General features: G+C 39.7%; 1 protein-coding gene across 2 annotated transcripts; it reads right to left on the reverse strand.

Moving 5' to 3' along the window:
• Positions 1–5,933: 5,933 nt before the first annotated feature.
• LOC110973077 (phospholipase A2 AP-PLA2-I-like) lies at positions 5,934–11,501 on the reverse strand. 2 transcript variants are annotated; one of them, XR_015424841.1, is made up of 5 exons: positions 11,307–11,501; positions 10,610–10,766; positions 9,285–9,415; positions 6,713–8,141; positions 5,934–6,488 (listed from the first exon to the last, which is right to left on the reverse strand). XR_015424841.1 is itself a non-coding variant. In XM_022223549.2 (4 exons), the coding sequence occupies exons 1-4, from the start codon at positions 11,347–11,349 to the stop codon at positions 7,993–7,995; spliced, it is 480 nt and encodes a 159-aa protein (XP_022079241.1). In that variant the 5' UTR covers positions 11,350–11,501; the 3' UTR covers positions 5,934–7,992. The 2 variants fall into 2 exon arrangements, 1 of the variants encoding a protein (XP_022079241.1); XM_022223549.2 differs by having other exon boundaries at positions 5,934–8,141.
• Positions 11,502–14,653: the final 3,152 nt, after the last annotated feature.

The raw sequence follows: 14,653 nt of genomic DNA on the forward strand, positions 1-14,653 counted from the left end.
AAGCAGTTTGCAATTGCTGGTAAGGGAGACCATCCGATAAGCAGATCAGACGCTATCTGCAGATCCGATGTTCCTGAAATGAGGGCCTTTGTCGCACTGCTGCACCCGATGGGCATCAACAAAAGGCCTAGCTACGCAATGTACTGGTCCAGGTGCGAAGTTCTTCGAAGTCCTTTGTATCTGTCGGCAATGTCTCGCGCCCGATTGCTGGCAATCCTTCGATTTCTCCACCTTGCCGACAACACAGCAGACGACTCTCCCCGTGACAAGCTGTCTAAAGTTGGTCCGCTACTGGACACTGTAGTTCTGTTGTTTCGTAGGATCTATAAGCCCAGACGAAACCTCTCACCGGATGAGACTATCATAATGTTTAATGGTCGACTCGATTTTAAACAGTACCACGCAATTCGGCCAAACATGGCTTGAAATGTTTTTTCCAAATCATCTCGCACTCTGTTGCGTACGCTAAAGTCAACCATCAACCCAACCTTACAGCATCAAGCCAAATTGTCACTGACTTACTGAAAAGATTGGAAAACAAAGGCCATGTTGTTTTTATGGACAATTGGTTCGCTAGCCCCACTCTTGTGCACAAGTGGTCCCAGCTAGGCTTTGGAGCTCGTGGAACTGTGCACTATACCATACAATGAATTACAGACAGTGCAAACCCTAAGAAGGTCTCCATGAACCGACATGATCCACCCCAGTTTTTTTTTCTCTAAAGCAGGGCAACTTTGTGTTGTTTGCCTGGACGCCCCCAAAATGTGTAACAGTTCTGACTAATTATGGCGACTGCAAAAGTGACACTAAAGACATTCGTTGCAAAAAAGTTCCACCAGACGTCGTACAATCCAAAGACCTGCTGTCGTCAACGATTATATAATAAGTAAATGGGCGGAAGGACTTAGCATCACAAATGTGTCAGTACTACATGCATCGTCATAGATCCCTGACATGTTTGATATCTGTTTGGTTAATGCTACCATCGTGTACAACAGCATCCTTACAAAGCGTCGACTCACTAGCTTGGATTTCCGGTTCCAGGTCATCGATGAACTGTTGTCCGCCTGCAGGACGAGCAACTCAACACCACCTGCCCCTGAAACTGCACTTCTTTCAAGTGGACATCATCCCGGAAGAAGTAGGCAAGGCCAAAATCAAAACTGGGTTGTTTGCATTACGAGAACCCAACGTAAACAGACTCCTGTGATTTGTAAGAATTGCCAGAAACCAATGTGCCTATAATACCATGCTTTGAAACATTTCACAGTGTGCATTAACGTAGACTTGGGTAGTTTAGATTGCACCCACCTTCAACCACCCCCCATTTCCCCCACCCCCCATTCCAATGTTTAAGTGGATCGCCATGGATGCGCACCAGCCGTTAACGCAACATTGGAGGGGTTAATCTGATCTGATAAGGTTAATCTAACCTTTGCTGACAAGAACTGCGTCATGTCAACTCGACTGAATCTAGAACCCAACCACTGAACGTAAGTAAACCTTTGCAGTGTTGTACAACCTCGTTTTCACTTGAGCACGGGAATGAAAACAAGCATGAACGAACAAAGAGACATAGGAACGGTAATGCGGTATATATAGTTTTATCAATATCCAGGTTAATTTTTCCAAAAGTTACTCAAAGAGGACAAAGGAAAAATTCTGATATGACTGTTTCGTGGGGTGGTTTCATTTTTAGAAATTATTCTTCCAAAATTATCGAACGTTATAGGACGACCCAATATAAAATCCCCATAGGCGGAACGCACGAACGTTTCAAAATCTTGCTGCGTGACCTTTTACCTCGGGCTCCATATGGCGTTTTTACATATACTGGCAGTCATCGAAAATGGAGGTTAAAAATTCATTTCACTAAAAAGTAAGACATTGACTGTAATAATAACACTTCACTGGCGTGCATATTTTATGATGGATGTATTGAGCCCTGGCTGTGTTGTTCAGGGCTGGATGTTTAAATGCGTTTTTTTTTTCACACATGTTAGCCTACGGTGCAACTGCTCTAACATTTTAGAACGGTGGCGGGCACGCTCGATCGACGACCATTCGCTGACCATTGGGTGAATATCACTGGTAACTTTCATACAGAATACATCCCAGGTACCAGAAAAAACGACCAGTTGCTCGAAGTTGCCTCAACTGCTCTTTTCACCATGCTCTCGAGAACTTCCAAAAGGCCAGGGACTTAGGGTGTATGAAGAGAAAAAAAATATGTGAATTAATACTCATAGCTGAGGAAAAAATACTCCCATTATTATAAAGGAGCAGTAAACGTGTTTTCGTTTCTTTTTGGCCAGTTAGGCAGACAGCAGGAACTTCTTTTGAGCCCATAAAATCGCACCAGGGAATCTTGGTGTAGCGCAATGGCACGACAAAACCACACTGAGCTTACAAAGCAGGCACTGCATTGTAATATCAGTGTTTTGTACATCCATTGTGTAATATTTGTTAATGCATCTTTGATCGTTCGAGCTAATACTACAGACACAACTAGTGCTTCGCTGGAACATTAAAAGCGTATTTCTGTCAGTCATTTTCATTGTTATCATATTTGTTTACTGGCTAAGTTGTCAGCACCAATCTGCAAATAGTTTGCGCTTCGATTTTACCCAATCCATCCGATCTTACTACCCACCGCCTCTTATAAGTAGGGTTTGCACCATGCCATGAGTAGGTCGGCATCATAGAATCGTAGCAGGACTACATTCGCCAAGCTTGTAAGCATGGCATGAAAAGTGCCCCCTTGAAACACAACAGAGAGCCACTGCTGCGGTGCAAGAGCTAAACTGGTCCAGCTTTACAAGTGGGCGGGCGAAGTCCATGCTACGATCCTATGATACCGACCTACTCATAGAATGGCTTATTTGGTGTGCAACCCTACTTAGAAGTAGCGGTGGGTAGTCGGATCGGGTGCCCCAATCGTCATCGGTTCTTAAATTACAAATTAAGAACTAAGCATGAGCTAATGTTTAATCACATTTCTACGTGCCCTGGCAGAGTTTTGCGTCATCATCACATGATCATTGCTAAGATTGGACCATTTCAACCATGTGTTTTCAACCATGTGTTCACATTTTTTAAACAACTGGCGATAGTAGCAATCCGTAAGAAAGCCAAACTTGACCATACCCGCTTCCTTGTTAAAGCCATTTGTGTAATACTTAATTCACAGTAGTAAGGGTGTACCCAGAAAATGGAAATCTACTGATCTTGTAGACCATTCCTGAATCAAAACCTTTCATCATCAATTGAAAAGAAATGTCCTCGTATCTTTCCGCAAGTTTTGGCTATAATTTTGTAGGTTGGGTTTGTAAATGGTAAACCTGATGTGCATAGACAATCTTTCCCACGACGTGCATACAATAATGCAACTCAGATCAATAACCATTGCTTTAACATAACGTGCACGTTTTCAGTTTTTACATGCCTGTGATCGTTTGTCCCTATTACGGTCAAATAATATTATTACATAGGACACACAAATCACATTCTCCCGCTAGCTTTCTGAATAAAACAAAGAATTCACTGAATTCTTTCCACACGGCCAACACCAGATTCCAAGGGGGGGGTCTTAGCTCCTATTTCACTCGAAGTCAGTAAACTATCTGCTGTCGGCGCCAGCGGCCAGAAGGCTCCAGACACGCTGAAAATAAGAGCCATTGACTCAGTGGCCTGGTCCACTTTCAAAAGAGGGGAGAGAGTAGTTTCGTCACAAATATATAGCAGACAAGTGGCAGTAGGGATTCTGTGGGAGCAGCATTTTATGCACAAACATATGGGAGTGGAGGTTTGCCCGCCCTGTTTCAGTAACTTCCCGGATCAGCCCATGATTGACACCCCCTCTTAAAGTAGCATCGTGCAGGGATAAAGTTATATAGAAGTCACGGGATCTGGATTAAATCATGTTAACCTTTGGTAGAACGAACGCACCACGTGATTTCTGGCCATGCTTGGGACAATCTCCCACTTTAAAGGGAATTTGTCTTTATTACCCATATCATGATTAAAGAGGCAGTTTCTCTTTGCATTTATAGATAAAAAAGGTAACACTGGGAGTTTAGTTCCACCGCAAGAATATTCACAGTATTAAAACAAAATAGCTTTGATGAGGGCAGCAAACAAGTCTAGCGATTTGATGATGTCATAATTCTCTCGTCCCCCCAAGAGTTTCTTGACCTTGTGGCGATCACAAGAGTTTTTAGACACAAGAACTGAGAAACACTGGTTATAGAATAAGTTGCATGTTATTCTCGGCCAAAGACCGAGACCATGTGCCTGAAATTCATCAAAACCTTACTCCGGTTCAACTTGGGACGGTTCATCCTTATCGTACAATCCAATGTTGATCAACATTGTCGATGGAAGACCAATGCCAAGTCGCTCTCACTTTCCGATCTCTTCATGGGTAAGTGCGAGCTTGCACAGCGCTCACGGACGTGGGGCGTTTGCCCAGATAAACACTCATATGATAGCAGAGCCTTGTTTGACATCATGAAAACCGGCTTCTTCTGGATGGTCCCGACGACTTTCGTTTTTAGTTTGCCTGATATAAAGGAGGACTTCCTCTCGTGCTTTGATGTCAGTAGCAATCTTTATTCAGTTTTTACCTACTAGATTGTATTAAACATAACTAAATCTAATGAAAATTGAAATTATTGGAAAATGTTATTGGAATTATTAATTTAATTTACCTTAATTTGGACAGTTGTATTATCAAACTGATAGGGAAAAATTAATAGGTGAGGGAAGTTTTGACTGTCGCTTACCAGAGTCAGAGCTCCTGATAAAATTTAAGAATCAATCCTGAAGTCAAAGGATACTAGGATTAGAAGCTTTTGTTTTTGGAATAAAACAAAGAATTAAACCCAGCCAGGCAATGTCAGCATGCTTGGCTACATAATGCCGTACCACCAGGCACAAAGCTTTTATGGGCTTCTTATTTTTTTCATCATTGTGGTTACTGATTTTTATTCTCCTTTACTAGAGGTGAAATTATGTTAATGATACTACATTTTATGATGTGTGTAAATACGGTGATGGTGGACCCGTTCAAATCGCGTGGAATAAGCTTGTTTAGGAAATAAGTGCCAGGAAAGGAAAATTGGAAGAAATGTTTGTGTGTTTTTGGAAAAAATATGAAGATCTCAGGAACAGCTATAAATACCCCCTAAAATGCTGAAAGCTCAGAGGAAATAGGGTTACACATATACAGCATTTGGTCTATCTAGCACTAGTAGCAGTGGCGTAAATTTGTGCCGGAAATAGGGGCTAGGGATTTAAGGGGAGGGGGACTAGGCCGGTAATTGAAATTTGAAAAGCGGAGGGGGGCTCAACACCATAATTACGAAACTATGTTCATGATGTAAATGAACGTATAAATATGTATTATATTTACGTAAAATCAGAATGGATTTTTTATGACTTTTTAAATAGTTTCCCTTTTGAGTGATATTGAATACTTTAGTTGTTGTGAGCTTCAAAACATTCTCTCACAACAAAAAAGTGAGTGTGGGGAATGTACCCCAACCAACCTGGGACTTACGCCCATGGTTAATAGTCTTTAGTACTCGGGACAACTGCGCTGAAGACAGGTAGAAAAAGGAAGCTAGATGATGTAAATTTTAACGCAGTCGCGAAGTCTAGTTTTTTGCTGTGGTCTTATGTTTTATAGGCCAATCTTTATATCATGCCTTTTCCATGCAGCCAAGTTGTGTTATCAGGGTTCTCACCGTTATAAAAAGGGTATATATTAAGTATGGAGATGCATGTAGCAGTGATGGGGTGCAAAATGCCTGTTTTTCTTTCTAGTGTTGCAAGGAGCCTGCTAGAAGTTTTTGTGAACATCGGAGGTTCTCAATGCCAGGTGCATTCGTGTGCACGAATTCAGAAATGAGAATCAAAATTTACAATCCAAATTATTGCAAGCCACTGTGAATTTCTTTATTGCTATGTACCTTTACCCCCTAAAATTATTAACCTAAGATCCGTCTTTTCTACTAAAGCCTGAAAGTTGACCTCTGGTGGCATGCTTTAGGAACAAATGAATAGGAAAAATAACGTTCAAGCATTTTAGAATTCGTCCTATTTTTTTTGTTCAGTTGCTTGTTTAAAAATCCAACTCGGAAAAGGCCTTTGGAAAATATTTGCTAGGATGTCAATTTGCAGAAACTGAAGAAATTAGCTGACCTAAAAAGAGAAATACCATGCCAAAAATGGACCAATCACTTCCGAAAGTGAAGAACAGTCCAATTCAGCGATCTTGTACGTAGTTGAACATTTACGGTTTGAATTTAGTATGGTAGTCCGTTGATAAGAACCGAAATAAAAACAGATTAAAATATTTTATGGAATTTTCTAATTTATAAGGTAATAAGGTTAAAGGAATAATACACCTTCACGAAATATTCTAATACTTTATTTAAATGTTACTGCCAACAACTGCATTACGTCAATTCAACGAAATCTGGAAGCTATCGTCAGCAGGTAGGCAAATCTTTGAAACATTGTACAATCTCGTTTTCACGTAAGCTCTAGGAGTGAAAACAAACGTGCACGAACAATGAAACCTATAGGTACCCAGATTGTACAATGTTCCAAAGATTTGCCTACCTGCTGACGATGGCTTCCAGATTTCGTTGAATTGACGTAACCTTTACTGGCAACAACTGCGTTTCAATTCAACGAAATCTGGAACCATCGTCAGCAGGTAGGCAAATCTTTGAAAATTGTATGATCTCGTTTTTACGTAAGCACTAGGAGTGAAAACAAACGTGCACGACAAGGAAACCTGGGTACGATATCGTCGGACGTGAAAGGTCGTTAATTAAATTCGTTTTAACCCATGGCTTTTCCTAAATATTACTTCAGGAAAACATAAGTGTTTTGCTGGGTGGGTTTTGATTAGAAAATATTCTTCCAAAAATTATCCAACGTGATATATAGGACGACCCAATGTAAAATCCCTTGGGCGGACCGCGCGAGGGTTCCTAAAGCTTGCTCCGTGACCTTTTACTTTCAGGTTCTAGGCCCTATTCAATCTTCGTAAATGATGAGCTGCAAACTCAGCATGCGTGTTTGGAATTTAGGGCCTAAGGACGACAAACACAAAATGTCAGAGAGCTCGACATCTTTTTGCCACAATTCAGATTGATTGTTGCAAATGGCGGTTAAAATCGCTATACATATTAGCCATAGCCAGAAATATTTTCAATTTGTCTCGTGTGTAAATCTGTAATGACAATTTTCGGAAATGAAATATCGCCAAATCGTTTATGAACGTACTGTAACCGACCGTTAATATATCTTTTGTTACCACTAGAACAGCCTCAGGCGCCGGCGGATCCGGTTTTGGCAGGCGCAGGAAGGGTTTGGCAAAGTTCACGGGCGGGGATTGTTTACAATCTGTTTTGGAGCAGAGTCGGAACGGTGTAGTTGTGGTTCTGACCGCAGTGCGGAAAGCTGTACGGTACATTTTGAGCGAATTAAAGAAACTTTGTTTATCGTTGTAGATCCTGTGAGTTGTTTCCCCTTTTTGGTGTTTATATCGGGTAGATTTAAGTGAAAAAGTACCCTCATCCCCAACAAATTCTAACAAAAGGTTTTTCAACGGATTTCAGCCCTACTTGATGTGATGAGCGACAGGCAGAAAGTCTATCAAATTCTGACCACTTTAAAAGCCCCCCCCCAATAAAACTCCTTCCAGTGGTCGGAATTTGATAAACTTTGTGCATGCCACTCATTGGATAGAACTATATTCTGCTGAAAAATCTTTTGTTACAATTTGTTGGGGGTCTAGTTGCTGATTAGGAGGACAAGACCCCATAACACTAAAGTACTATATGTCAAAATTGTGAAATTTTTTAAGCAAGTCATATTTTCTAGTTAATTTAGTCATTAAGTTAATTCACTACTTCGGATATTTGTCCATCCTTGGTCATCTACGGTGTACAAGTCAGGTATCAGCCAGCGTATTGTCTAGCAGGTGCTCTTGTCATAGTTTACGTAACCGCGGTTGAAGGTGGACCGCTTGTCGGCGAAACATTTCGCTGCCTTGCGATCGCAGTTACAGATGAAGACCCTGCATGCTTTTCTTAGGGAAAGCCAACCGTATTGGGATCTTTTCTCTGCAGAAAAAATAACCAAACAAGACCCAAAATAAACGAGAAAGAAAGAAACGTGCTCTTTCATAAAATTTTCTTGATCAAGCGGATTTAATATGATTTTAATTATGGGTGATGCCTTTAACTCGGCGCATTTTCATAACAGCTCGTGCTCGTCGATGTCCGGGAGCTAAAAAAATTCAACGCTTAGGCCTACTCGAACCCGTGATCTCCTGCTTACTAGTGCAGATATGTTAACACTCGGCCACCGAGCTCGCCGGAATTGGCTGGAGGGTCCGTGTCAGATATAGCAGTGGGCAAAACCCATAATTAAAAATCAGCATTTCCCTTTGGAAATAGATTTAGTGTATAAGTCTTTCTTAAACTCAGTTTCGGCATTGGTTTGGTTGATATCTATAATCTCAATAAAAAACGATGCACAAAATAAGTTCGGACTGCTGCGTTTTTATAAAGAATTAGAACAAAATGTTCTTCATGTATTATAGATTGCTTTGTAATCACTCATTAGTAAATGGGGCTGCAATTCACAAGTGTGAACTTGGAAAAGAAAGAAACAACCTGCAAGCATTGTTTATAATGTCCGAACTTAGCATGATATGTCTCGAAGATTTCTGCAAGATATACAGTAACCAAACCTGAACTTTCCATTGTCGTCAATACAATCCAAGGTAAACACGGTTGCCTTTGTAGGCAGCAAGCGAAGGAGGATTTTATATACAGCTTTAACCCAAGGTGTGCACTGGACGACCAGTCTACGTAACGCCAGTTCACAAATGTACCCGCAAATGATACATCCATCTGTTTGATCTTGTGCTTCCCGTATAAGATTTAAATTTCCCTCACCTGTCGATAGGCTAATATCGTCAATCTTAATGCCATCTAAAAGTCCCAAGCTACATCATATATCACCTCTTTGGTGTAAACCTTCAGGAGCCAAGGGGACTCGTAGCAGGAACAGTGTACATCCACGTTACGTTGAGGACATGTGACCACCTTACATTGAGGACATGTGACCCCTTTACGAATCGACTGTTAGTATCAATTCAATGGGCGCCAACCATAAACACTGAGTAATTTGCCACGTGAAATAAAACTGCACAGTATCAAACCGTTCACATGATCAAAATCTGTAAATATATGTCTTACTGCATTTGATGCCACAGCGCCCAGACTTCCTGTATTTCTTGTACTTATAAGGAAGGGTGTAGGTTTCCCACGTATAGCACTTGCCCTTGTCCACAGCTCTCTTGTAACAGTTGTCATGATCAACGCAGCATCTGTCGAGGAATGCATCATGTAAAGTGTATGGGGTAACTTTAGTATACCGAATTAAAGGCCAACTCATACGATAGGCGAATGTGAAAGCCAAGTGGAATTGAAGTGACGTGAGAGCTTTGCAGCGAACTTTTGCGAACTCAAAAACGCGAATTAGCGACGTAAAATCAATATTCGCGCTGAAAAAATTCGGATACGACGTTTAAACTATACAGCCAAATTTGGCTGCAAAGCTTTTGTGATTTAAGATAATATGCTTTGCTTTTACATTCGCCTTAACAATATGAAACAGTCTTTATTATTGCGCTTAGTTGCTGACAATGATTCGGTGCAAGATCAATTGAGACGATTTTTCCAAGCACTATCAATGCTCTTATTGTATACGTGTTCGTGAATTCTGTGTACCCATTTATTGGGATTTCGGTAACTAGTCAAAATTATCCGAAAAAAGGAAAAAATATAATAGGACAGAAGGTCTGAGATCCCACTGGGACCCAAGTCCTTAGAAAAAAAAATGGTTGAAAATAAAGAGAAAAATTATTCGGCTTTGAATTAATTTAATTGTCATTTTTGAGCATGGTATGTTCATACAGTTTAACACTTTGATTAACAGCATTGTCGTCATTATGATCCACTAAATCGATGGCAAGTTTTTACAGTACAAGGAAATAAAGCTGTGTTACCGGTATTAAATTTAACCTGGGTTATAATAGAAGAATGGTAGCGGGTAAGGTTTCTAGGTTTCAGTAACGTGCAGAGTGCACACATCCTAGTGACTGCACAGTACAGCGTTTATTGTAGAGATTCCGGATTTATTCGTTTCTTTACTACGATTTGCGAGGAAATGATTTATACCGTTTTAACTCTTATATAATATAAACAATTATCAACTGCAGAGATAAAGGACGGAATTATTTGAAATGCATACTGTACCTCTGATTAACCGGACAAGCTCAAATTGTAGCATTTCGAATTATAGCGAGAAAAGTGCAATATTTTACATCACTACTGTTAGTAAACCCACACAAAATAATACAACAAGATCGGCCCAGAAATAATTTGTTCAAAATTTAATGGATTGCAGGCTTCCTATTCCATTTTCGTTTGAAGTTAGAAAAAAATTTTGCTACCACTGAATCTACTTGCAAATCAAGTTACGTTTTCTGCAAATTCAACTTAATGATCGCCATACTAACCTGTCAGTGTCGTCTAGCGGTGTGCCACTCCCTCCAAGGCCACAGTGACAGCCGTAGCCGTTGTACTCCCAAGCCTGTGACAAGGAGAGATCTCCTAGGCACATAACGAATTTGCCGAACTGATACACGTTCCTAATTTCTCCTGTTGTTGCAGTGCCTGTCATAACAAGTGGACGAAAAACGCATTAACTGAGAAATCAAGCTTCTTCACCAACGATTTTGTAAAACCGGTTTTGTTGAACGAATTGTAATATAAAAGGCATTGAACGACAATCGTACGGAATGAGTTTATGGGTACCACATGGTTCAGGACAAAATGATGACTACAAAAACAAAAACGAACAAAAATTCATTTCTTCATCAGTCTAACGTTGACGGTGAAGTTCATGCTTCCACATTAACCCCCCAAAGTTCAGATTTACCGCGGATACCGGTCCTTTGTTGAGGCCTGACCCTTTTTGTTGGGGGAGGTCATAAAATCGCCTTTTTCTGGTCCAACAAAACTCTGCCTTTGGTCATGTTTACCCTTTGACGGGTGATTTTGGCCAGGAAGAAAGATTCAAACCCTTCGTGACACGCATTCTCGGTCAATCTGGTCTGAGAATTCTTAGAAATTCATGCACTCTTGAAGGTGTAATTACGCCGTCCTATGTTTTTGAAAGAAATCACGGAGAGATGAAAAAAAGGTTCAACTTACTCGTTAGCGAAACTGCCATCGCCAGGAGAAGAAAAGTCTTCATGGTGAAGATTAGAGGAAGCCAGGTCAGTGCAGGTACAAGGCCGATGTTTGGATGCCGAAGGCTGAAAAGGACACGTCCGCTCCTGGAAACTTGCTTCCTGTCTCATGGAAACGATTGGAGTCAGTGGTTAACCCCTAGTAGTGACTACAGTATTTACATACTTTCACATACCGTTATTCTCTTCCAATTTTTAGCCATTGAAGTGACCGTAAAACAAACCAATTTCTATACAATAAAAACTCTCAAAAACACATATACCAGCAGCAGTAAGAACTTTCGCACGAAACGAAAATAGCATGGACTTATTCAACGTAAACTGGATTGATTTCGATCAGTTTTAATCTGAAATTTAATTCCGGCCTAAGCTTTTTAACCCTCAATTCTTTTCATAGAAAACAAGGATGCAATATAGGTTAACGGCTAATGGAATTTTGTTGAGCTAAATTCTAAGAAGATGCGTCCAATTACAAAAACAGTCAACTTTACTGCTGTAATTATCGGAAGTTTCCAATTTCGGGGGCGGACCGGATAAATAGGGCATAAAAGCGGGTAGACTTTGATAAATATACAACAGTGAAGAAAACAACGTTATTTTGTTTACAACTGATGCAGCAAAAAAGCAGTGCAGTTCGTTGGAATTTTCATCCAAAACACGGATCTCTCTGTAAAAGACCTTTTAATTCAGTACGATAAAAGTATAATATCCATTCGATGCATAGGCCTAATATTTGAAAATTGAAAACAAAAATAATGCAGAACTTTGTCAAAGATTTGTATAAGCTCTGGAACGACTAGATGAAAATTGAAAACACATCCTATGTCTTCAAGAAGTGCAGAAAATATACAGTGTAAAAAAGGAAACTATCACAAGAAACGTTTTATTAAACAGACACTTTTTAACTAAAGAAACCTTTCCCTTTGTTAGAAGTACTACCAACGATGCCATCTTTTTGATTGATTTTGTCATGATTTTTCACCGTCTGATTTGTAATAGTGCATATTTGTTTTGCTACCCTAGGGTGAGATGAGGGCGCTGTAAGTAGCTGGGAAAGAGGATTTAAAATTATTCGGCCAACATTTATGATATTGAAAAACCAAATGTGATGATGGTTGTAATTTGCAGTTATACTGGTGGTTATGGTCTTTACTTCCAGTGTAACACGCTTTCCCCCTAATCGTCACCACGCAGGCAACGCTATTGGGAACTCAATGTTTTGCACTTGTTGGCTTTTTCGCAATTTTCAGGATTTTTTTGGGGGGGTCTTCTTTTTGGGCCCAAAGCCCGTAGACTTTGCACACGTTTTTTCTGTGCAGGACTTTTGCCATTAATCTTTGTCACAAAGCATTCCAAGTTTGCACAGGCATAGTCATTATTGCATATACGTATACCGAAACATGACGTCATGATGACGTCATCAAGTGATTTATTATTGATTTTTTAAATATTTATTTAGCCCATTCACTTTGTACACGTTTTTGAGGCACTATTTCGGTACTTTAATAATCGTTGATCGTCGTCAAAGCTACAGCATGCACTGACTATAAAACGAAGATAATACTGAAATATTTATGTCATGATGACGTCATCAAGTGATTTATTATTAAATATTGAATATTTAAATTATCCGTTAAATTTATGAAAATCCATACAAAATCAACCGTGACTTACCGCAACATTCTGTTTGCAGCAAGTGGCAGGGTAAAATGTGGTCTTGAATTCATCTCGTGTGGGTCATATCACGTGACCCTTCTGGAATTGGTCTATTGTTTAAATTTGGTAATAGGTATCAAGTTGTTTTCAACTGTGTTAGTATGTCGGGGTAATGTATTCTTCAGATCATCTACTGATGACATCACCTAATTATCAAGCCCCCTCTAGCGACAGGCTAAAAATTAAAAAAAAAAAAGATTTTTGAATAGATGACCGTGGCGAAGTTTGTCCAAATCGCCTGAAAATTGGTGTAGATGATCATCTTTACCCTGTCAACACGTGTGTGAAGTTTGGGGCTGATGACGTTATCAGACCGGAAGTTACAATTAAAACTTCTTTTATTCTTCAAAATTCGGTAAAGAAATCAACCGTAAGACATATAAGCGTGATTTGTGCATGAGATGACAGCCAAAACATTGAAGTCAGCAGCATGAAATGCATAACTGGTACACCTTTCCACACACGTGAAGTGCCGTCGACAAAAACCCCTAAAATATAAATTGCCAACTCGAAAATCCAATTTGCATGCTGTGCATATGCTACTGTGTGGACGCCCAATATCTGCCTGCAGCATAGGCGGCGCACAGTGCGTAGGGCATATACTGGGGACTTGGAAAATGCCAACCTGTTGCTGCCGACAGCAGATTGCATTGTAGTATGGAACGTATTGTTGTATTATTTATTGTATTGTACATATCTTATTGGGTTGAAACCTTGCAGGTAGTTAGGAAGGGAAGGTTTACAAATGAAAATTGACCTCACGTGATTACAATACCAACAGCAGACGAGTCACGTGACATTAAATGGTGCCTCAATTAAAATACTATATCTCCTGAAGTGCATATCCAATTTCGTTCAAATCATGCAGATATCTTGAAAGGGAGTGCTTTACAGGAATTTCGACGTTATGTGATAATGACGTCATCAGGAGACAAGTCAACAACAACAACAACAACATTTATTTCCATAACGCCATATAGAAAAATAATATAAATTAATTATCAGAAGATAAATTTAGAAAAATATTACTATCATATACACACAGAGAAAAATAATTATCAGGAGATATATTTAGAACAATATTACTAGTACATACACACAGAGGAAACTTGAGAGGGATATATACATAGATGGAATGAAGATAGCAATATGGGGCATCTTAAGAAGCTGGAAGCTATATCTATCTATCTATATATAAGATGCCCTGACAAAACAAAACGAGATCAATCGACAAACTAATACATTGACAGAAAAACACTCGGACTAAGACATACACGTGGGATGAATGTTAAAACAAAACGATGAATACATTAAATGTTAACAAAACAAAGATTGGTGATATCGTAAATCAAAGCAAGAGCAAGAGAAGCGCTATGTAAAATAAGAAATGGAAAAAGACAGCTAATTAATTACAAAGGAAAAAGAAAACAACAAACTTGCAGTTAAATTAGGTTGCATGTTTTGCAGGTTATGGTCAAGTGTATGAATATGAACATTCTGAAACATTTTGAGCTGTGCCCAACAAAGCACTTTCCTTCACACAAAAAGGCGAAAAAGCCCCGTATTCTGTCCTTGAGACAGACGCAATTCCTC

The sequence above is a fragment of the Acanthaster planci genome, linkage group LG03 (genome assembly GCF_054643075.1).
Source record: "Acanthaster planci isolate LZ-2023a linkage group LG03, COTS_SCS, whole genome shotgun sequence".
Taxonomy (NCBI): domain Eukaryota; kingdom Metazoa; phylum Echinodermata; class Asteroidea; order Valvatida; family Acanthasteridae; genus Acanthaster; species Acanthaster planci.

Bases quoted from the DNA above. Each gene is read 5' to 3' on its own strand.
- LOC110973077 (XM_022223549.2), bottom strand. From the start codon at position 11,349: ATGAAGACTTTTCTTCTCCTGGCGATGGCAGTTTCGCTAACGA. The intron at 10,767-11,306 runs GTAAGTTGAACC...TTGTTATGACAG, and splicing joins GATGGCAGTTTCGCTAACGA to GCACTGCAACAACAGGAGAA. The intron at 9,416-10,609 runs GTTAGTATGGCG...ATTCCTCGACAG, and splicing joins CCGCTAGACGACACTGACAG to ATGCTGCGTTGATCATGACA.